The 21,968-nt window shown below is 46.6% G+C and overlaps 1 protein-coding gene across 1 annotated transcript; it reads right to left on the bottom strand.

Annotated features, from left to right (window-relative positions):
- Positions 1–1,540: 1,540 nt before the first annotated feature.
- On the bottom strand, positions 1,541–19,660 carry LOC120319704 (death domain-containing membrane protein NRADD-like). Its single transcript, XM_039368812.1, has 6 exons — positions 19,202–19,660; positions 12,575–12,707; positions 11,061–11,444; positions 5,210–5,429; positions 3,047–3,192; positions 1,541–2,339 (listed from the first exon to the last, which is right to left on the bottom strand). Exons 1-6 carry the CDS (start codon positions 19,250–19,252, stop codon positions 2,029–2,031), a joined length of 1,245 nt encoding a protein of 414 aa, XP_039224746.1. The 5' UTR covers positions 19,253–19,660; the 3' UTR covers positions 1,541–2,028.
- Between the last annotated feature and the right edge of the window lie 2,308 nt (positions 19,661–21,968).

Raw genomic sequence — 21,968 nt, forward strand, 5'->3', positions numbered from 1 at the left:
TACAACCTTGTTTTTCACACAGCTGTCGCCATGGTTACGTGATCAAAATTCAGCCGCTTGGCAACTGATTCATATTTATGACGGTTGCTGTGTCCCGGGGTCACGTGATCCCCTTTTGCAACCTTCGTACAAGCAAGGTCAATGGGGAAGTGTCCAATTCAGTTAACAACCATGTGACTGACTTAGCAACTAGTGTTTAATTTAACAACTGTGGCAAGAAAAGTTGTAATATGGAACAAAATTCACTTAACAACCATCTTGCTTAACAACAGAAATTTGGGGCTCAATTGTGGTCGTAAGTTGAGAACTACCTGTATTTTGCTTATTCATTAGATTTGTACGCATCCCTTCTCGTCTTGAGGCAACTTTGTATGACTGGTCCTCAAAGTTACAACGGCCACCTGATCACCAGGCCTGGTTCTGTGATGGTGTGTTAGGCATCTGGCCACTGTCTCACATTTATGACTGGTTGCAGCATCCCACGGTCAAGTGATTGCATTTGGCAACATTTTTTGCAGTTTTTCGAGCAAAAGACACACATTGCATAAAATGTTTGCCCTTCAAGACCAGATGATTCACTTAAGGACCATGGTGACTCATTTAATGACGGTCATAAAATTGAATATGGGAATTGATGTCCGCCCATCTTAAAGTGGCCAAGGCTGAGAAACGCTGTTGTAGAATGCTGGGTAAACTGAGATAATCCACAGAGGCAACTTAATCTTGGCTTATGGGGTTGGTGATCACAGCCACCCTGATCAGTTAACTATGGTTAATAAAATTCAAGGGAAACAGGAGCCAAACTCAGTCCTGCATGAGGCCACAGGAAGCCAATCATAGCAGCCAGAGATCAAATAAGTCAAAATGGCCACCTCAACTCTATGATTGAAGCTCATCTCCTTTGTAAAGTGGACATCTCTGGATCACCACTTTAGATCTCAGATTGACTTGAGTTCTCATCACAGATTAGATTCCGTGAAAATCGGTTGAGGAAGGTTGAAGGTTCAGCTCCATGTGGGAATGTTGGCCAGTTACATGAAGAAGCCCATCTACGCACCCACCCCCTGAAGGCCTCTGAAAACACATTTGGGTAACAACAAACTGGGTTTGTTAAGCCATCTTCTGCTGGGGGTCAGCCTGGGTCCAGCATCTGGTGAAAGTCACATCAAGAGGTTGGCCAAAAGGACTACTAGGGGAGAGAGGCAACAATGATGCGGTGCAGGGAATGACCAGTGTGCAAAGGGTTGTCTATGTGTATGTCTGTGTGTGTGTGTGTGTGAGAGAGAGAGAGGGGGGGGGTAGGGGAGACAGAAAGAGAAAGAATGAAAAAATAAGGAAGAGAATAGAAAGAAAGGGAGAGAATGAAAGAAAGACTGGGAGAGGGAAAAAGAGAAGGAGAGAAAATGAAAACAAAAAGAGAATGAGAAAGAACAGAAGGTGAAAATGAAAGAGGACAGAAAAATGAAAAAACGAGTGAAAGAGAAGAAGAGAATGAGAAAGAATGGGAGAAAGAATGAATGAAAGAAAAAATTAGAATGAGAGACGGAATGAGAAAGAATGAAAGAACAGGTAGAAAAAAGGAAAGGAAGAAAATGGGAGAATGGGAGAGAGAATGAGAGGGGAAAAAAAGAATGAAAGAGAGAGAGAGAGAGAGACTTGGACTGACTTGATGGGAGGACGTAATTGACCAAAACCTAAATCAGTGTAGATAGGGCACCACCAGGAAATCCAAAATACTATTCTAGAGAAGGAACATGCCTGAAGGAACGGTGGTGTTTTTTTCTTCCTCCTGTTACGCATCTTGGTAATTTCCATCCAGCCCTCCCTGATGGTTTGTCCAATTTACCCCCCCCCCCAAAGCAAAGCCCTATTACGGTATCCAAAGTGTCCTCATCCCTCTCGACTATCCTGTTAGTTAAAATCTTCTTATTATTTTTTAAGGAAAAACCCAGAGTGAGAAAAATAACTGTTGGAGGTCCAGGGTGGGGGCAGAGGGGGGCGGCAGCAACAGAGGGGGGGTCCGAGTCTTCACACCACCGAGCTAACCTCGAGGGGCATGTTCAGACGGTCCGCCACGTCCCCCCGCTCAACGGCAGACAGGGCCTCGCTCAGGGCCTCCAGCGTGGCCCCCTCTTGGGCCGACCAATCGGAGAGCAGTGTGTGGGCAGGGGCCTCCCCCCAGCCGATGGTCTGGATGGTTTCGTCTGCGTAGCCCATGTGCTGGGCAAGACTGCGCCAGTCTTTGCCTTGGGGGGTGGGCATTTCCAGCATCTGCTCTACTTCCTCTTGTAGAGGGTGGGGGAGGCTGCTGTATAGGCGGGGCTCCGCTTTCGGTCCTCCTTTGGGGGGGAAGAGAAGAAGGAGAGGAAATTGATTCAGATTGATGGAGTGACTCTTTTCTTCCTTTTTTCTTCTTTCCTTCCTTCCTTCCTCTTTCTTTCTCTCCTTTCTGTCTTTTCCATTTTCCTCATTTTCCTTTCTTTCTTTCCATTTCTTCTTCCTCTTTTCCGCTTCCGCCTTCCTTTCTTTTTCCTTCCTTCCTTTTCCCTTTTCCTTCCTTCCCTTTCTTTCTTTCTTTCTTTCTTCCCATTTTCCTCATTTTCCTTCCTTACTCTTGCTTTCCCTTTTCCACTTTCTCCTTTCATTTCATTTCCTTTCTTTTTCTTTCCTTGTTCACCTTCCTTTTGTCTTCCTTCTTTTCTCTTTCCTTCTGTATTTCCTTCTTTCCTTCCTTCTTCTCTTTCCCTTCCTTTCATTTCTCTTTCCTTGCCTCCCTCCCTCCCTCCCATTTCGTTTCTTTTTCCCTTGAAGAACGGGTTGGATCCTAGCAGCCTGATCAACATCTGAACAGGGGACCCAAAAAGTCAACTCCACGCCATTTACCCATAGTAAAAACCTCTCCACCATGAGGACTAGCAACTCAGGGAACAGTAGTTCCTGCAGAATGGTTCCCTATCAAGATGGTTCTCAAGACTCAACTTGAGAATGTTCCCCTAATTTGTGTCTGTGTGGGGGGGGGAGAGAGGGGTCTGTTGAGCAACCTCACCCTTGTTCAGCTGGTGCTGCTCCTGCAGGCTGTGCGTGTCCAGGAAGACCCCGCTGTCTCCATGAAGTTTTTCTCCTTCGGGGGAAGAGGCCAACTCCCCCATCCGGGCTTTGGCCAGCTGGTGCTTCTGCTTGCATGTGGTCCAGCTGCATCAGAGCAGGAGGGGATGGTTATTTGGGGGCCTGACCCAAGACCCTCCCTCTATTTACCCTTTCAAGCAAGCCCTGGCAGGCCTCCCCTCCCTCATAATCACAGCCAGATCTTGCAGCTAGCCTTAAAAGCAGGGCAAAAAAAAAAGAAAGCCTCTTTTACTGACATCTCCAGACAGATGGCTGGATGGGTGGAAAAGAGGAATGAAGCAGTGAGCAGAAGACAGATGAGTGGGGAGGAAAGGCTGGGGGGGGAGGGCAGATATGGGGGGGGTGTATGGAGGTTCTGCAGGGAGATGAGTGAGCGAGTTGGAAAAGCCTTGGAAAAGCCGTTATCTGGGTGGGTTTTGATGGCTAAATAAAGGTAGACCTCAACTTACAACCACAACTTAGCCCAAAAGCTTCCGCTGCTAAGTGAGACAGTTGTTCAGTGAGTTTTGCCCCACTTTTTAAGTGAATCACGGCAGCTGTTAAGTTAGTAACACGGTTCTTAAGTGAAGCCGGCTGCCCCCATTGACTCTGCTTATCAGATGGTCACTAAAGGGGATCACGTGACCCCGGGACACTGCGGCCGTCGTAATATGAGTTAGTTGCCAAGCCTTTGAATTTTGATCACCTGACCTTTGGGATGCTGCAACGGTCATAACTGTGAAAAACCCTCATAAGCCGCATTTTTCACTGAATGGTCACTAAGTGAACTATCGTAAGTCGAGGACCACCTCTCAATAGGAGACTGAAAGAAAAGCAAGGAGCTCTATTGGGAAAAAAACAGATCTTTTTTCGTAAGGAACCAACCTGCATTGGGCCGAGCGTTTGATCCAGAAAAGTCAACTCCATGCCATTTACCCGTAGTAAAAACCTCTCCACCATGAGGACTAGCAACTCAGGGGACGGTAGTTCCTGCAGAACGGTTTCCTATCAAGATCCTGCTTGGTTCTTAAGACTCAACTTGAGAGTGTTCCCCTAATTTGTGTCTGTGTGTGTGTGTGTGTGAGGGGGAGAATAAAATGCCTTAAAATCCTTGCCTTAACAACCATAATTGTGTTAAAAATTTCCATTGCTAACACAATGTAGTTGTTAAGTGAGTATTGACCTATTTTATGACCTTTATGGCCACAACTTCTAAGTCAGGAGTCTTCAAACTTGACCCTTTTATGACTGTTGGACTTCAACTCCCAGAATTCCTCAGCCAGGCACTTCGCCAAGGAATTCTGGGAGTTGAAGTCCACCAGTCATCAAAGGGCCAAGTTGGAAGAGCCCTGTTCTAAGTGAATCTCTGCTATTTTTAAGTGAATCCATCAACTGGGAAGATTGCAATTGGTGATCCCGTGACCCCAGGACAGGGCAAACGGTGATAAATGTGAGCCCATAGCCAAAGGCCCAAATTGTGACAGTCATAACTCGGAGGACAGGTCATAAGTTCTGTTTTTTCAACACTGTCGTAACTTTGAATCCTCATTAAATGAACAGTCACAGGACTTCCTGTACAGCAATGTTTCTCAAACCGGCTGGGGAATTCTGGGAATTGAACTTGGGGGAACACAATTCCCTCAAGTTCACGTGATCAAAATTCAGACAGCTCGGCCACTGACGTGTATTTATGACAGTCGCAGCATTCTGGGGTCACATAATCCCCTTTTGCGACCGTCTGACAAGCAGTAAGCCAGATTCACTTAACGACCATGTTGTTAACTGAACAACTACAGCGAGGTCATAAAATGGGGGCAAAACTCACATAACGAATGTTTTGTGAATGTCAGCAACAGAAATTTGGGGCTCCCGTGTGGTCGTAAGTCGAGGATTCTCTGTGGCTTAATTCTAGTTCTAAAAAAGATGTGAGGGGATAGGTTGGGCCAGGGATCTTATTTCCCCGCAAGGAGAAATCTAGCTTCTCAAGGAAAGAGGGATGCTATATTTCTAGATTTCTTCCTGCGGGGAATTTGAAGAAAGCCGGAGAGGTCCCACCAGGATAGGGGGTCCCCATCCTGGAGACCCCTCCTCACCAGAGACTCACCATTTGAAACCCACGTAGGCGAGGAGCCCCACCACCACAGCGGCCAAGATGGAGCAGTAAACAGGGATGATGCTGTTGGGGTGGTCGTCCACCAGGGAGGGCACAAACTCGGAAGACGAGTTGGGAGAATCGCCGCCTTCCGCCTCTAGGGGCGCCGTCCTCCTCGGATGGTCCTTCCGGGGCGCCCCTTCAGGCCGTTTCAGGATCTGCAGCTCTTTATCTAAAATTAAAATGAAACGGAAAATTAAAACGAAGGGGGGCGGGAAAGCAAACCCCAACACCTAGGAAACAGCTGGGGGTTCCCAGCGGTGTGTGTGTATTTGTGTGAGACTGTGTGTGTGTGTGTGTGTCATCTCAAAAAGAGGAAAATAACAAGAGCCCCACCCCTAATTAATCCCCCCCAACTACATTTAGTCCTCGACTTATGACTACAACAGAGCCTCAAATTTCCATCGCTGAGCCAGACAATTGTTAAGTGGGCTTTGCCCCACTTTACGACCTTCCTTGCCCCGGTTGTTAAGTGAATCCTTTCAGTTGTTGAGTTAGGAACATAGTTGTTAAGCAAATCTGGCTTCCCTCATTGACTCTTCTTGTAGGAAGGTCGCAAAAGGGAATCACGTGGTCCCTGGGATACTGCGATCGTCATAAATACGAGTCAGTTGCCAAGTGTCTGAATATTGATCACATGACCCTGGGGATGCTGCAACGGTTGTGTGAAAAAACAGTCACAAGTCACTTTTTTCAGTGCCGTTGTAACTTTGAATGGTCACTAAATGAATGATTGTAAGTTGAGGACTACTTGTATAACCCTGGTGGGGGCTTTAGAAGACTACCCAGCCAGGTGCCATCAAAACAACCCCTAAAATCCTGCAAAATTTCAAAACTTAAAAACAGGACAGCCCTTGTGGGTTCAACGCAAGGCAACACTGATCTGAGCACACAGACAAGCCACAATACAGGGGGTTGGGCTAGATGACCTCCAAGGTACCTTCCAACTCTTGTTATTAGGAGGAGGGGGGAGGAGGAGGAGGAGTAAAGTGATTCTTGCCTGAGCAGGGGGTTTGACTAGATGACCACCAAGGTCCCTTCCAACTCTTATTATGAGGAGGAGGAGGGGGGAGGAGGAAGAGGAGGAAAGCAATTCCTGCCTGAGTAGGGGGTTGGACTAGATGACCCTCAAGGTCCCTTCCAACTTTTGTTATTAGGAGGGGGAGTAGTAATAGTAGTAGTAGCAGTAGTAATAGTAGTAGTAGGAGGAGGAGGAAGAAAGTGATTCCTGCCTGAGGAGGGGGTTGGACTAGATGACCACCAAGGTCCCTTCGAACTCTTGTTATGAGGAGGGGGGAGGAGGAAAGCAGTTCGTGCCTAAGGGGGTTGGACTAGACGACCCTCAAGGTCCCATCCAACTCTGTGATTATGTTAAATCAGTGCCCAGATGTAGGGAATCTGGTTTCTAAATGCATTGTGAGGGAATTCTGCAATCTGGGCAGTGTGGAAATCTGCTTCCCGGCTGGCTGCAAAAGTGCCTTCCTGAATGTTTTGGGGCTTCGGTCCCAGCCAGGAACTTGCTGGCGTCTCTGCATGGAGACACATGTGTGCCAGATGTGCAGGAGGGATGTTGGGGGGGGGGAGAAACAAGAAAAATGATGAATTCCTGGTGTTTTTCTTCCTTTCTTCCCTCTTGCCTGTCTTTCTTTTGCAAACGGGCGTTCGATCCGAGTTCGCAGAAATAAGTTCTGGGGCAGTCCTCTACTTACAACCGTTCATTTAGTGACCATTCAAAATTGCAATGGCACTGAAACAAATGTGATTTTGGATGGTTTTTCACACTTACGACCATCCCAGCATCCCCCTGGTCACGTGATCAAAATTCAGACGCTGGACAACTCATATTTATGATGGCTGTGGCGTCCCTGTGTGTGTGTGTTTGTGTGTGTATGATGATCCCCTTTGGCGACCTTCCAACAAGCAAAGCCAGTTGTTAAGTTAGTCACACGGTCGTTAAGCCAGATTCACTTAACGACCGTGTGACTAACTTAACAACTGCAGAGATTCGCTTAACAACGGTGGAAAGAAAGGTCAACAAATGGGGCAAAACTCACTTAAACGACTGTCTCGCTTACCAAGAGAAAATTTGGGCTCAACTGTGGTTGTAAGTCAAGGACTAAACGAGTACCTATGTTGGATCATTTCACCCTGCTCCTGGCCCTGTAAAAATAGGAATAAGCGGTAAAAATGTGGCTTCTGCAGAGCAATAGAATATTTTCAAGCTAGAATGCAAAGAGGAAAGGAAAACTTGCCTCCGAATATTGCCCAACATGGTCAAAAAAGTCAAGATGGCGGCCATGAAGCTCAGCTCTAAGCTTGGCCTGTTTATTATAGGAATGTATAATCCAGGTGAAACTTTGGCCTTATTTTGTCCCTTTTTTTTGACCCCAGACTGCCTGCTTCCCCACACACCACACTAACCCCACCCTCTTCCTTGCTATGCTAGCTTTCTGCTTGCAGGATTGTCGGAATAAAACCCACCTCCCCACTCTGGAAAGCCCACCCAATTCCCCCCAGCCTTCAAAGCACACGAAAGCTGGTGAATGATCTAGTTGTTTTTTTTTTAAAAAAAAAAAAAAAGAGAGGAAAAATCAGATTTTTTGTGTGTGTTTGCACTGGGGCGGGGTGCAATTTAGATGTGGGGAAAAAACTCGATGTGGATGGATTGCAGAATTGCAGCATCTCTCTCTTTTTTGTCTCTCTCTCTCTCTTTCTGTTTTTCTCTATCTCCTTTGCTTTCTCTCTAGCTATTTCTTCCTCTTTCTGTCTCTAGCTTTTTCTCTTCCTTTCTCATTCTTTCTCTCTGTTTTCCTTTGTCTCTCTTTGTTTCTCTTTCTCTCTCTCTCTCTTTTCTTTTGCTCTCTATTTTTCTCCCCTGTCCCTCTTTTTCTCTCTTCTTTCTCTTCCTCTCTCTTTGTTATTCTCTCTTCATTTTCCTCCCTCTGTCTCTCCTTCTAGTTCTTTCTCTCTCTCTCTCTCCCCCCATCTCTTTTTCTCTCTTCTCCTTTCTCTTCCTCTTTGTCTCTTTCTGTTTCATTCTTTCTGTTTCTCCCTCATTCTCTCTCTCTCTCTCTCTCTCTCTCTCTCTCTCTCAGCTGGTTGATCCTGGTTTCTTTTAGCAGGGCTGAAAACAGACACTTGCACCATTGTGCATTTCTCTCCCCCCTCCAAAGCAAACACGAAACTCTCCTTCCAGGGCTTAAGCCTGCTTCCCACCCCCACATCTTCCCACCCACCCCTCCCTTCTCTCGCCCAGCTGTGCACCCACAGCCGGGAAACAGTTCTAGGATAAGAGAGAGAGAGAGAGACAGGGCAGAGCTGACAAACGGTGTGAGGTGTGATTGTGCAGAGGGGGGTTGTGGCAATCCAACTGCTGTTGACTCACCACTCGGCCGCCCCACCCTTTCGGGCTCAGGGTATGGGGGAGTCCTTCCCCCCCCCATATGCCCCCCCTTGGGCTGCCAACAAGGATTAGAGAGGGAGCAGGAACAAAAGGAAGATTATGACAAATACCAGCAACTGCAGGAGTCTAGCAGGCAGACAAACAGACCCACACAGACACACAAATACACACAGAGAGGACAAAATCCTCCCTAAAATAGCCGAGAGAGACTCTAGAAAGGGAAGAAAAGGGCTTAAGCTTAAGATGATCAGAACTCAGACATCTCCACTGCTAGGGAGGCTGGTCTCGAAGTGGTAAAGCTAGGGGGAGGACGTGGCTGGGACGACTGTGGTTTGGGGTGCGTTGCACGCAGCTTTTGGGGGGGGGGAAAGGGAGTCAAGGAAGAGCAAGGCAAGCAGGTCAAGAGTAACGTGACGGGTGAGCCCCTGGCATAGAAAAATAAGACGGAATCCCACTCCCTTCCAGCACTGATGATGTTGCCTAGTTGGGTCATGAAATGTCTGCTGCAAGAAAACAGCCAAGCTCAGAGAGCACCAGGGACCCCATTGTCATGTTCCTCCTCCTCTTCTTTCCCTTTTAGCCCTGATGATGTTCCCTAGTTGGGTCATGGAACGTCTGCAAGGACACAACCAAGCTCAGAGAGAACCAAGGACCCCCCAGTCCTTCCTTTCTTCCTCCTCCTCCTCCTCCTCCCTTCTAGAAGTGATGATGTTCCCTTGTTGGGTCATGGAACGTCTGCAAGAAAAACCACCCAGCTCAGAGGGCACCCGGGACCCCCCAAAGTTCAACCCTGAGCTACCAATATTCTCTTCTATGGGCCAAGAGTAGCAGAGCATTTTGGACGGAGACACGTGGAGGAGAATCCCTCCAAAACACATGAAAATAAATAAATAGGTCTAACTTATAAACCAATAAATACACAAGCATCTGTAAATACTCGATTTGCCTCAGTTCATTTAAGGACCATTCAAATTTGCAACATGGTAAAAACTGACTTATGACCAGTCCTCACACGTATGATCATTGCAGCATGCCAACAATCACGTGACCCCGCCCAATTTGGGCACTTGGTAACCAGCATGGATTTAGGACAGTTGCAGCATCCCAGGATCCCCCTTTGCGACCTTCACGGACGTTTTCTGACAAGCCAAGTCAATGGGAGAAACTGGATTCACTTAATGACCGCCTGATTCACTTAATGACCGCAGCGATGCTTAACAACAATGGCATAAAAGGTCGTAAATTCAGGTATGACTCACTTAACAATAGCAATGGGAATTCTGGTTCTATTTGTGGTTGTAAGTCGAGGACAACCAAATTCACATCTGGTTGATTAAGGCACAATTGTGTTGGCTTCACAACATCTGTGTTGCCTGAGGTAGAGTGTGGTTCCATGGGGACCCCCTAAGTCAGGTCTGGGATATTTCTTACATTACAAAAAGTCACACAACTGTCCTCGCACTTGTACAGGTAGTCCTCGACCTATGACCACAATCAAGCCCCAAATTTCTGTTGCTAAGCGAGACATTTCTTTAAGTGGGTTTTCCCCCCATTTTACTGCCTTTCTTACCACCGTTGTTAAGTGAATCCCTGTAGCTGATAACTTAGTCACATAGTTGTTAAGTGAATTGGGCTTCCCCTATTGACTTTGCTTGTCAGTGTCGCAAAAGGGGATCACATGAAGGCGGGACATCACAACCATCATAAACACGAGCATCTGAATTTTGATCACGTGACCACGGGGAGTGCAGCAACGGTCGTAAGTGTGAAAACCGGTCCTAAGTCACTTTTTTCCCCGCCGTTGTAACTTTGAATGATCACTAAATGAATTGTCGTAAATCGAGGACTATTTGTAGACCACACCAGATCCCCCAAGTCTTTAGCAGACAAAACTGTACGGCTGCGGGCAGATGTAGCTGCACGCTTTGGCAGAATGGATCCACGGAATCCACTAGATCAGTGGTTCCCAACCTGTGGGTCGGGACCCCATTTGGGGTGTAACGACCATTTCACGGGGGTCGCCAAACAACGCAGTCCGCCATTTTTTCCTTAGCTGTGCTCCTCCCTTTTATTCTGTTGGCTTTTGAAAGCCAATAGAATAGACTCTCTTGAATGGAGTCTAATTCTATTGGCTTTCAAAAGCCAATAGGAATTGTCCAGGCTGTCTCTGCCCTGCTGAGCCCGCCAAAAGTCCCATTCTGCAAACGGTGCTGCACCCGTTGAGTAGTCCTCGACTTACGACCGGTTGAGTAGTCCTCGACTTACGACCGGTTGGGGGTTGCGGCATTAAAAAGGTTGAGAACCACAGCACTAGATCAACGCTGAGCACTGAGTGTCCTCCACCCCCCATTGAATTCTGACCCCCCCCCACTCAGCTTTCCCCACGGCGCATCAACCTACCCATGCACAGGGTGTCCGACAACGGGGTGCAAGGCTGGATCATGACCTCCTTTGGGCCGCATTCCCGTCGGCAAAGCAGACACGGCTCGTACGGGCTCTTCACCTCCGAGTAATAACCCTCACTGCACTTTTGGCACGATGTGTCAGTGCCATGCTTGCATGCCTGGGTCGCCCCAAAGCCTTCCTCGCACACTTTGCAAGGAACGCAAGACCCTGGAGGCTGGGTCCCGTTTCCCGGCGCGAGGTAATGTCCACGTGGACAGCTAGCGACACAGAGCGTGTCGCGTGTCGCAGTGCAGGAATCGCGGGTGGGAAGATGTCTCGGGCATGTGGAACACGGCCGGCACGGGTCGGTGGCACTGGTGGTGGAGGAGAACGTCACATCTGGAATGAGAGGAAAGCACAACTAGTCTTTGTGATGTCATCGCCCAGATTTGGGACGAATACTTGATCGGTTCCCGGAACATTTGAGTTTGCACAATTAGAGAGAACGAGCAATATGCTGCATTAAGGTACATGTGCGCAACAGAGCCAGTGATACAGTAGAAAAAAGGAATGAATTCAACAGGTAGTCCTCAACTTACGACCATAATGGTGCCTGCCCATGACAATCGTAAATCGTGACAGTCCTCATACTTACGACCCATGATCAAAATTCAGGCATTTGGCAACCGGCATCATTTATGAGGGTTGCAGTGTCCTGGAGTCACTTGATCGTCTTTCATGACCTTTCTGACAAGCAGAATAAACGGGGAAGCCAGATTCACTTAACGGCCGTGTGATTCATTTAACAACTGCAGTGACTTGCCCAACAAATATGGCAAAGAAGGTTGTAAAATTGGGCATGAATCGCTCAAGACTGCCTTGCTTAGCCAAGGAAGTTTTACTCCCAGTTGTATTCATAAGTCAAAAACTTATCCCGAATAAATCCCAGAATCGTTCAAGAGAGTGACCCACGGTCGAACTGGGGTAATGCCCCCCCCCCAGGTAAAATTTTAGCACATTCTTGAGCCACTAGTAATTTATTTTTTAAGTTATTTCTATCCTGTCTTTATTATCTTTATAAATAACAATAATCCTTCCTCTAATTTTTCCCACATGAACCCTGTGAGGTGGGTTGGGCTGAGAGAGAATGATTGGCCCAAAGCAGGGGTTCTCAACCTTGGCAACTTTAAGACTTGTGGACTTCAACTTCCAGAATTCCTCAGCCAGCTTTGCTGGCTGAGGAATTCTGGGAGTTGAAGTCCACAAGTCTTAAAGTTGCCAAGGTTGAGAACCCCTGGCCCAAAGTCACCAAGTGATTTTCTTTCCTAAGGCGGGACTAGAATTCACTGTCTTCTGGTGATTGGCTGGAAGTCACCCAGCCGGCTTTCACTCTTAAAGCAGGACTAGAACTCCCAATCCCCCAGTCTCTACTGATCTACTATTATCCATCTCTGAATTTGTTATATATCTGTTTGGAATGACTGAGGATCCAAACCAGGGTTCACCCCTACAAGGAACTGGATACTCACTTTCTTGGCAGGGTTCACATACAGTGTTGGTGCTACCACAGGGCACACGTGCCCCAAAACCCGGGGGACACAGAGTGCAGCATTCTCCAGACGAAGCCCTCTGCCCGTTTTCACAGCCTTGATGCGCCAGAAGCTGAAACCAGAGTCAGACCAGAGAATCAGACCAGTAGTTAAAAATCAGGTTTTGCAAACTCCGTAGCTTTGCAATCTCTTGAGATCCTTTTCTCTTCTTTCCAACCCTTAGAAACCCAGACAAGAAAACAGAATAGAGTGACTTTCAGATGCATGGACTTCAACACCCAGAATTCATGGTTGGCTGGGGAATCCTGGGAGCTGAAGCGCACAGGTTTTAAAGCAACCAAGGTGGGAAGAAACGGCTGCACAAAAGGAAAAGAAGAGTAAGGCTGAGTGCCTGATGTAGGACTAGAACTCATATCTCCTATTCCCCACAACAATCTTGTAAAATGGTCTGGGACAACAAAAGATCACCCAGCTGGCTTTCATGCTGAAGGCAGGACTAGAACTCACAGCCTCCTGGTTTTTGGCCCAAAGTCACCCACCTGGCTTTCATGCCGAAGGCAGGACTAGAACTCACCGTCTCCTGGTTTGCAGCCCAGCATTCACCCCTATACCAAGCTGGCTCTCTTTCCCCAGCAAATCCTAGACACACACGACACCCACCCCTATTCATCTTTCAACCCCCCCCCAAATTGTTGCCCAGCCACATTGGGAATGATGGGCATTGTAGTTCTTCCTTCCAGATGGACCCCAGATGGAACCAGGGTATTTCTGGTATTGCAAAGCTGGGGGAAAAATGCGCTTTGAAGCCTCCTGAACCAGCAAGCCCCCCTCCTCTGAAAAGCTGAGCAGAGTTGGAGTGGGGAGTGTCCCCCAAGATTTTTGAGCAGCCAAACACACCAGCAGTCATTTTCTGCAGAAAAGAGCAAGGATTTTTTTTTATTATTCACTGTTGCGAGGGGCTCCTACTTCCCCAGACACCACCCTGTGGGGGTCTTTCTTAATAATCTTCGGAATGCACCAGAATCCCCCCCCCCCCGCCTGCTGAAAAACACGACCGTCGGTCCAACGAGGAGGAATCTTCTGCCTGTGGCGGAGGCCATCGAACGATGCCCTGCAGCTGGCAGCCAGGAATGTGTCTGGACCCCACCCTGGGCCGAAGGAACAAAAACACCCTCTGTTCCTCCCAGGGTCCCGTTCCCCCCCCACCCCCAAACCCACCCGGCTGCTCCCCTCCTCCCCCTCCTCCCCAGCCCTCCAGATCCAAGCCCCACTTCTAATTAAGCCGAAACCTGTCCTGTCACTCCAAGAGGAAACCAGATCCTATTACCCAACCCCCCCCCAAAGGATCTAAAACCCATCTTTATTCCAAATAAAGAGAGAGAGAGAGAGAAAGTAGTGGGGGGTGTCCTCTGCAGACTTTCATTGCCCTGTCAGAAGGGCCTGGCCTTGAAATACAGTCCTGAACTTACAATGATTCGTTTAGTGACCGTTCAAAGTTGCAACCGCACTGAAAAAAGTGACTTGAGACCGTTTTTCACGCTTAACGATCATCGCAACATCCCTGTGGTCACGTGATCAAAATCCAGACACTTGGCAACTGTCTTATACTTACGACGGTTGCAGTAGTGACTCAGGGTCCCGTGATCCTCTTTTGTGACCTCTAGACAAGTCAATGGGGGTAGCCAGGTTCACTGAACAAGGAAGGTCATAAAATGGGGCAACATTCACAGTCTCGCTTAGCAACAGAAATGTTGGGCTCCGTTGTAGTCGTAAGTCGAGGACTACCTGTGAACTGTTTCTCCCAGTAGACTGACTATATGCCCCTGGAATTGACTTTCAGCAGCAGGTCAGAGATAAGCTGCTCCTGATTGGGAAGGCTCAATTTATCCTCTCTGACTTGACTTGGCCTCCTTTTAGAGCAGTATTGTCTAAACTTGGCAATGTTAAGATAGGTGAGACTAACTCCCAGAATTCCCCACTTGTCCATAGTTTAAGCTGGCTGGGGGATTCTGGGAGTTGAAGCCCTCCTCTCTTAAAACATGCAGGCTGGGGGATTCTGGGAGCGGAAGTCCTCCCCTCTTAAAATCGCTAAGGTTGGAAAATGGTAGTCTAGGCCAGAAGTAGGCCACCTTGGCTCTTTTATGACTCGTGGACTTCAACTCCCAGAATTCCTGAGCTGGCCATGCTGAGGGGAAAGGGAGAGGTTTCCAAGCTGAGCCAGGCTGGCTCAGAATTCTGGGAGTTGAAGTCCACAAATCATAAAAGGGCCAAGTTTGAAGGCCCCTGGTTTAAATATTTAAATATTTTTTCCTCACAGTCACGTGATCAAAATTCAGGCATTTGGGTAGGGGTAGGCCACCTTTATGACTGGTGGACTTCAACTCCCAGAATTCCTGAGCCAGCCATGCTGAGGGAAAAGGGAGAGGTTTCCAAGCTGAGCCAGGCTGGCTCAGGAATTCTGGGAGTTGAAGTCCCCTCATCTTCCTAGTAACTCAGGGCTAGGCCACCTTGGGTCTTTTATGACTCCTGGACTTCAACTCCCAGAGTTCCTGAGCCAGCCTGGCTCAGCTTGGAAACCTCTCCCTTTCCCCTCAGCGTAGCTGGCTGAGGAATTCTGGGAGTTGAAGTCCAGAATCACAAAATAGCCAAGGTGGCCCACCCCTGGTCTAGGACCTTGAAAATTAAAACCTCCATCTCCTATTGGTCAGGTTTCCTAGGGCCTAGGCAATAAATAATCCATACAGTAAATGTTTTGTTATTGCTTTCCAGCTCATAGTCTGAGCTTTCCTGGTGGTGCCCCATCCATGAGCCAGCCAATTCTCTGACAGACAAGCTCAACCATTCCTGGACCCCTCACGAGTCGGTCCTTTGGGGAAAATGGCCGTGTTTCTCCCCCAACTTTACGAATACCTCCAATTTTTCATTTATGAAAGGGACAAGGAAGAATTTCTCTTTTCATTGACGGAGAATGTTTTTCCCTGGGGCATTTTGGCGTGAAAAGCTGAAACTCACGTCTTCTGGATTCCTTCCAATTTTCAACACACAAATATGTGCACACAGATCCACAAACCCACCCCAAATTCTCCTGACATTTCCTCTAAGCCAGAAATCCCAACATGCAACAATGCAGCGCGTAAAAAACTGAAAATACAGGTGGTCCTTGACTTAGTGACCACTGAAAACTATAACAGCGCTGAAAAAAGGGACCTATGACCGTGTTTCACATTTACGACCATTGCAGTGTCCCCCTGGTCACATGATCAAAATTCTGATACCTGGCAACTGACTCATAGTTACGACGGTCGCATTGTCCCAGGTTCACGTGATCCCCTTTTGTGACCTCCTGTCAAGCATAGTCAAATAGGGAAGCCAGATTCACTTAACAACCGTGTGACTCATTTATCAACCACAGTGATTCACTTAATGATGGCAAGGAAGGATGCAAAAGGAGCAAAACTCACTTGGCTATCTTGCTTAGCAACATAAATTTCAGGTTCACTTGTAATCATAACTGCAGTACTACTGGAGTCCCTGGAGGTCATCTAGTCCGACCCCCGCCCAAAACAGGAGTTTTTATACCATCCCAGACAAATAGTTGTCAAATCTTTTCTTGAAAAAAGGAACGGGGGGGGGGAAGAAGCAAAGTTTCAAAAAAACTGGTTTAGATATTTCCAAAAAGTGCTTTTTTCAAATATACCTTTAAGGAAAAGATGTGATTTAGGAAGAAAGAAATGAAGAAGTACAAAATTTAGGATAAATAATTCATACATGCAACCAATCTCCAAAAACCAAATCTGTGCTATTAACATTAAAACTTAACCACTCCTATTTTTTGAAACCGCAACTTTTTTCTATTTACAAAAAATATTATTATTATTGCTGTCATTGCACAAGCCCAGACAGAAAACAAAATAAACACTCACAGCAATGTTTTGGGTGATATTTTTCTGGTTCATCTTCAATTCTACAGCTCAGGCAATCCTTAGCTTACAATCATTCATTTAGTGACCATTCAGTTACGACAGCACTGAAAAAAGTGACTTATGACCATTTTTCACACTTACGACCGTTGCAGAATCCCCCTGGTCACATGATTATGATGGTCACAGTGTCCCTGGAGTCGCGTGATCCCATTTGCGACCTTCAGGCAAGCAAGGCCAATGGGGGAAGCCTAACGGTGTGACTAGCTTAACAACTGCAGTGATTCACTTAACTGTGGCAGGAAAGGTCATAAAATGGGACAAAGCTCACAACGAATGTTTTGCTTAGTGACAGAAATTTTGGGCTCAACTGTGGTCGTATGTCAAGGACTGCCTTTACATGGAAACCTTCTGAGGTATTTTAATTACTGTAGAGTAACGTCAACCAATTTAAGCTGCATGTTGTCTCAAGATTAGGAAAACGACTCTTAGATAAAACATTACAATCTGCATTTCCAGTATCAGTGGGAACTTTAATCCTCCTTTTTCATCATTTTTCATTGGCTGCGCTAGAAAGGAAAGCTGGGTGGAAATTAATGGGAAGAGAACAATAGATATTGTGAGCTGCTTGACAATATGTTTTGCATTAGGCCAAAAATCCTTGCTAGTCACTTTTTAAATTCTTTGCTGCAATTCCTGTCCTTTTAACTGGTCTTGGTATCTATTCTACACATGACTTTGCCCCAGTTTTGTCAAAATAACACATTATTTCTTCTGTCTCAAAATAATTAATATTTGATTGTGTGCAAAATGCTTTCCCATTTTTTAAAAATTAAATATGTGAAATTTATTGTTTCTTTTCTCTTTTCAGCCTACATATTCCTTTTTGTTTTGGTTCACTTTTTATGAGAAAAAGTCCCTCAGGACCAAACTTGATTTTATGATGTTCTACAAAGAACCCTTGGTACTGATATTGTAGTGTTACTGTTAACCACAATTAGCTTTTGTATGGGGGATTTATCTTTGCACTGGGAGTTAATTTTTGCATTCGTTTTTTATTTTTGCATTGAGTTTTAATTTTTGTATTTGGGTTTTCTCTTTGCATTAGGATTTTGTTTTTTGCATTGAGCTTTTATTTTTCTGTTTGGATTTTATTTTTTGGAATGATGTTTTATTTTTGCATTGGGTTTTAATTTTGCATTGGGGTTTTAATTTTTGCAGTGAGATTTTATTTTTCTATATGGATTTTATTTTTGCATCGAGGCTTCATTTTTTTATTAGAGTTTTATTTTTCTATTTGAGTTTTAGTTCTGACTGGGGTTTTATTTTTGCACTAGGGTTATAATTTTGTAAGCTGCCCAGAGTCACTGTGAGTGAATTGGGTGTCCATATACATTTTCTTAATAGATAAATAATAACAAATACATTTATAATTCTATTTAAATATTCATGCAAACGGAAAGAATAAGCCAGAAATGGCTTCTCAAATGCCCACCTTCCATTTGTTGTGAGGGCAAACAAACCTGCTTGTTGCCTTCACATAATATCCAAAACCACATGAAGATAAAAATCAAAGCATTCAGACATTATGCCGCCAAACCTGGGTTCAGGTTAACACAATTTAGTGGGGAGTAATTGACTCTGTTGGGGAACTTCACCCCCCACACACACACATTCAAGGTACTGCATGAATCTAGCAAGCAGTTTAATCCATTCATAGGGTTAAGGATGTTGTGTGAATGCAAAACCAAGCTTATGCTGTCTCATTTGCACTCTGGTTTGCGGAATCTCTATTTTGCTGTATTTTTCTTTTCTTTTTGCAATGATGGATCTCAACTTTAAACTAAGCTTTAATGAAACCCCCAAAATGATAGATTTGTGAACTCTGAGACCTGTGTAGCAACTTCAGAGTTGAGTCAAAGGTTGCTAGGGTTTTGGAAAATCCCTGATGCAAATTCAGCCTCACAAGAGTCTTTTTTTTTGGGTGGAGATCTTCCCATTTCACAGCCTGGCAAACTGAGTCCAAATGGAAATTTTTTCACAATTATTCTCCTTCTAAAGATTCCTCCTCTTCTCCTTTCCTTTCCCTTCTCCTCCTCCTCCCTTCCTTTTTTCCTTCCTCTCCTCCTCCTGTTCCTCCTTCTTTCCTTCCTTTTTCCCTTCTTCCTTTCTCCTTCATTGCTTCTTTTCTTCCTTCTTTCCTCCCTCCCTCCTTACCTCTCTTTTCCTTCCTTCCCCCCCACCCCTGCCAGCTTCCACGCATGGAGCCCCCACCCTTTTTGGGGGGAGAGCAGTGTTCACACATCCCCCTTACTCCGGCTTTGCCCCGGCTAGGCTTTGCTCGGTTCTGCTGAGTGCAGAAAAGGGGGGCACACTCAGAACACGCGTTGAGCGGATCGTGTGAATGGGGTACCGGGGAAACAGACCTCTCCCAAGGCCCAATTTGCAGGCAGTTTGCAAAAGGACCAAACTCCCATCCTCCCCAACCAGACCCCCATCCATCGCGGGGGCTTTTCCACGCGGAGGGGGGTGGATCTGAAGGGTCCTTACTCCCAAGGAAACCCTTAGCCTCCCGTCTCCAATGTCTGGACCTCCTTTTGTTTACACCCCCCTTAAAGAGGGGCCATCCGATGCTTGGGACAGGGGTCTTTCCACCACCCACCCCCCATTTCCCAAAGCGACCCACCTTTGCGGCCAGCAGCTGCAGCGCCAGCACGAAGCGCCGGGTCAGATTCATTTCGTCTGGACGGTCCGGAGGCGGAGTTGGGGGGGTGGGGGGTCTTCCTCGCCGATCAGCCGGGCGGAGGGCGCCGAAGACCCTCTTTTCCGACCCGCTTCTCGGGAGGTCGCGAGTGGGTGGGTGGGCAGGCGGCAGAGAGAAAGAGAGGCAGACTCCGGGCCGGGGTCGCAGCAGAGCCCCGCAGATGCGTCTCCCTCCCGGCCCGGCCGAGCACGAAAAAAACGACCCCCTCCCCAATTCCCAGCCTAGGGAAGCGGCGCCTTTGAAGTTGCCGGAGTTCTTTGGCGCGGCTTGATCGGGGGTCGCCACTTCCTCCAGGCCAGGCTGGGTTAAGGGTGGGGGTCTCTACTCCGGGTCTACCTTTGCCGGGACTGCGGGCTGGCCCCGTTCACACGCTCTCCCCACCCGTCCCGTTCCCCCCCCCGGGAAGGGGCGTCTTCCCTGCGCCTTGACCTCGCCCCCCGCCCGCCTCTTTCAGCCCCCCGCCCCATTGGGGGGGGGAGGAAGGAGAGACAAAGAGGGGGCAGGGGCGAAAGAGTCGCGCTTGGAGGGGGGGTCGCGTTTGTGACTCACAGACCCACAATCACAGACACAAAGACACACAGGCACCCTGACACAGACTCAATGACACAAGCACCCTGACACGCACCCTGACACAAAGACCTACGCACACTAGAAATCTGCTGAGCCAGCCTGCCATATAAGAAATCCTTGACTTAAAACCACAATGGAGCTGAAAACATTTGCCAAGCAGGACGTTTGTTAAATGAGTTTTGTCCCATTTTACGACCTCTCTTGCCACGGTTGTTAAGGGAATCCCTGCGGTTGTTCAGTTAGCAACACAATGGCCACATCATTTGCAGCCTCCCGGGGACACAGGATCCCCCACTTGCGACTTTCCCACAAGCAAAGTCAATGGGGGAAGCCAGATCTGCTTAACGACCGCCTGATTCACTTAACAACGAGAGGGATTTGGTGAACAGTGGCAAAAAAAGCTGATAGAATCGGGCGTGAGTCATTTAATAATTGCTGTGTTTAGCAATGGAATATTTTATTATTTATTTTATTTGATCTTTTTTTTAATCTATTTTTTTATTTTATTACAGGTAAACATACAACCACAATTGAGCCCAGAATTTCTGTTGCTGTTAAGTGAGTTTTGCCTCATTTTATGACCTTTTTTGCCACCGCTGTTAAGTGAATCACTTAACGTTAGGAACACGGTCGTTAAGTGAATCTGGATTCCCCATTGATTTTGCCTGTCAAGAGGTCGCAAAAGGAGATCACGTGACCCCAGGACACCGTGACCGTTGTAAATATGAACCAGTTGCCAAGCGTCCGAATTTTGATCACGTGAAGACTGCAACGGTCGTTAAGTGTGAAAAAGTCACAAATCACTTTTTTCAGTGCCGTTGTCACTTTGAACGGTCACTAAACGAACGGTTGTAAGTCAAGAACCATCTGTACTTGATTTTATTCATTCATTTACTCAGTTCGTTCATTTAGACAATAATTAAAATATTATTTTCTATATAATTATATTATACAAGCAAAATTATTATTATTATTTAGACTACATAATAATAGAGAATACTATTCAGCTCATTTATTAAGGAAATTCTGAATTTTCCTCCCAATTGTGGTCATTGAGGAGTTGCTCCTGATTTCGGAGTCCCAAGCAGAGGTCCAGCCTTGGCAATTAAAACTAGAGAGGAGGGGTCTTCCCCCCCCCAGCTATTTGGGTTATGGCTGAGACCCTGAAGTGCAGGACATAAACTTGTCCGGTCCCCCCCAAGCAGGGGGGCTTTGAGAATTGACCCACAGGCCTTTCTTTCCCCTCCTTTGATCTCTGCAATCTTTGGACGCTACCGGCCCCCTCCCCAAATTCCAGGCAATGTTATTTCCGGTCTCTTGAAGTGCAGGAGACAATGGGGGGGGCAGGGGGTGTGGGAGGGGGCCGTCTAGGGAAATCTTCCTTAGAGACAGAGGAAGAGCAAATTTTATTCCAGGGCTCACAAAAAGCTTCTGCTTTTAAAAAAAGGGGAAAAAAATGAAAAATTATTATCAAATTTCTGATTTATTTATTTATTGGCTAGCAAGCTGTAGCTCAGAAAACCTGATGCCTTTTTTGTAAAATTGTTACCTGGGAAAACAGCCACCAGATTTCTTCTGAACGCATCAATTATGATTTTACAGACTCTGATGCCTTTTTTTATAAAATTGTTAGCCGGATTCCTCTTAAACACATTAAATATACGAAATCCTGAATCCTGGAGTTCTGGCACCATTGTAAATAAATGCTAATTGCCAAGGGCCTGAATTGCAATCAGATGACCACAGGGACACTGCAAAGACAGGTGTCAATCAATGACGGATTGTTAAGTCATGTTTTTCTAAGAAATAATACCCCTGGGCCAGTTTGTGTAACGGAATAAAATGGGAAGAAGTCATTATTGAGAAGAAATAAAAAATTGGACACACTTTGTTATGCTTTTATCTTTTTTTAATGTCAGCCTCGGCTTGCTGACGCTTTGATCTGAGATGGTGGCGTTGAAGACATACCGCAAGTCCTCAGCTTAACGACCACAATGGAGCCAGGACTAGTTGCTAAGTTGTTAAATGCATTTTACCTCCTTTTATGACCTTTCTCGCCACAGTCGTTACGTGAATCACTTCAGTTGCTAAGTTAGTCACACGGTCGTTAAGCGAATCC

Source organism: Crotalus tigris, unplaced genomic scaffold, assembly GCF_016545835.1.
Source record: "Crotalus tigris isolate CLP2741 ecotype Arizona unplaced genomic scaffold, ASM1654583v1 scf7180000020932.1150333, whole genome shotgun sequence".
NCBI lineage: Eukaryota > Metazoa > Chordata > Lepidosauria > Squamata > Viperidae > Crotalus > Crotalus tigris.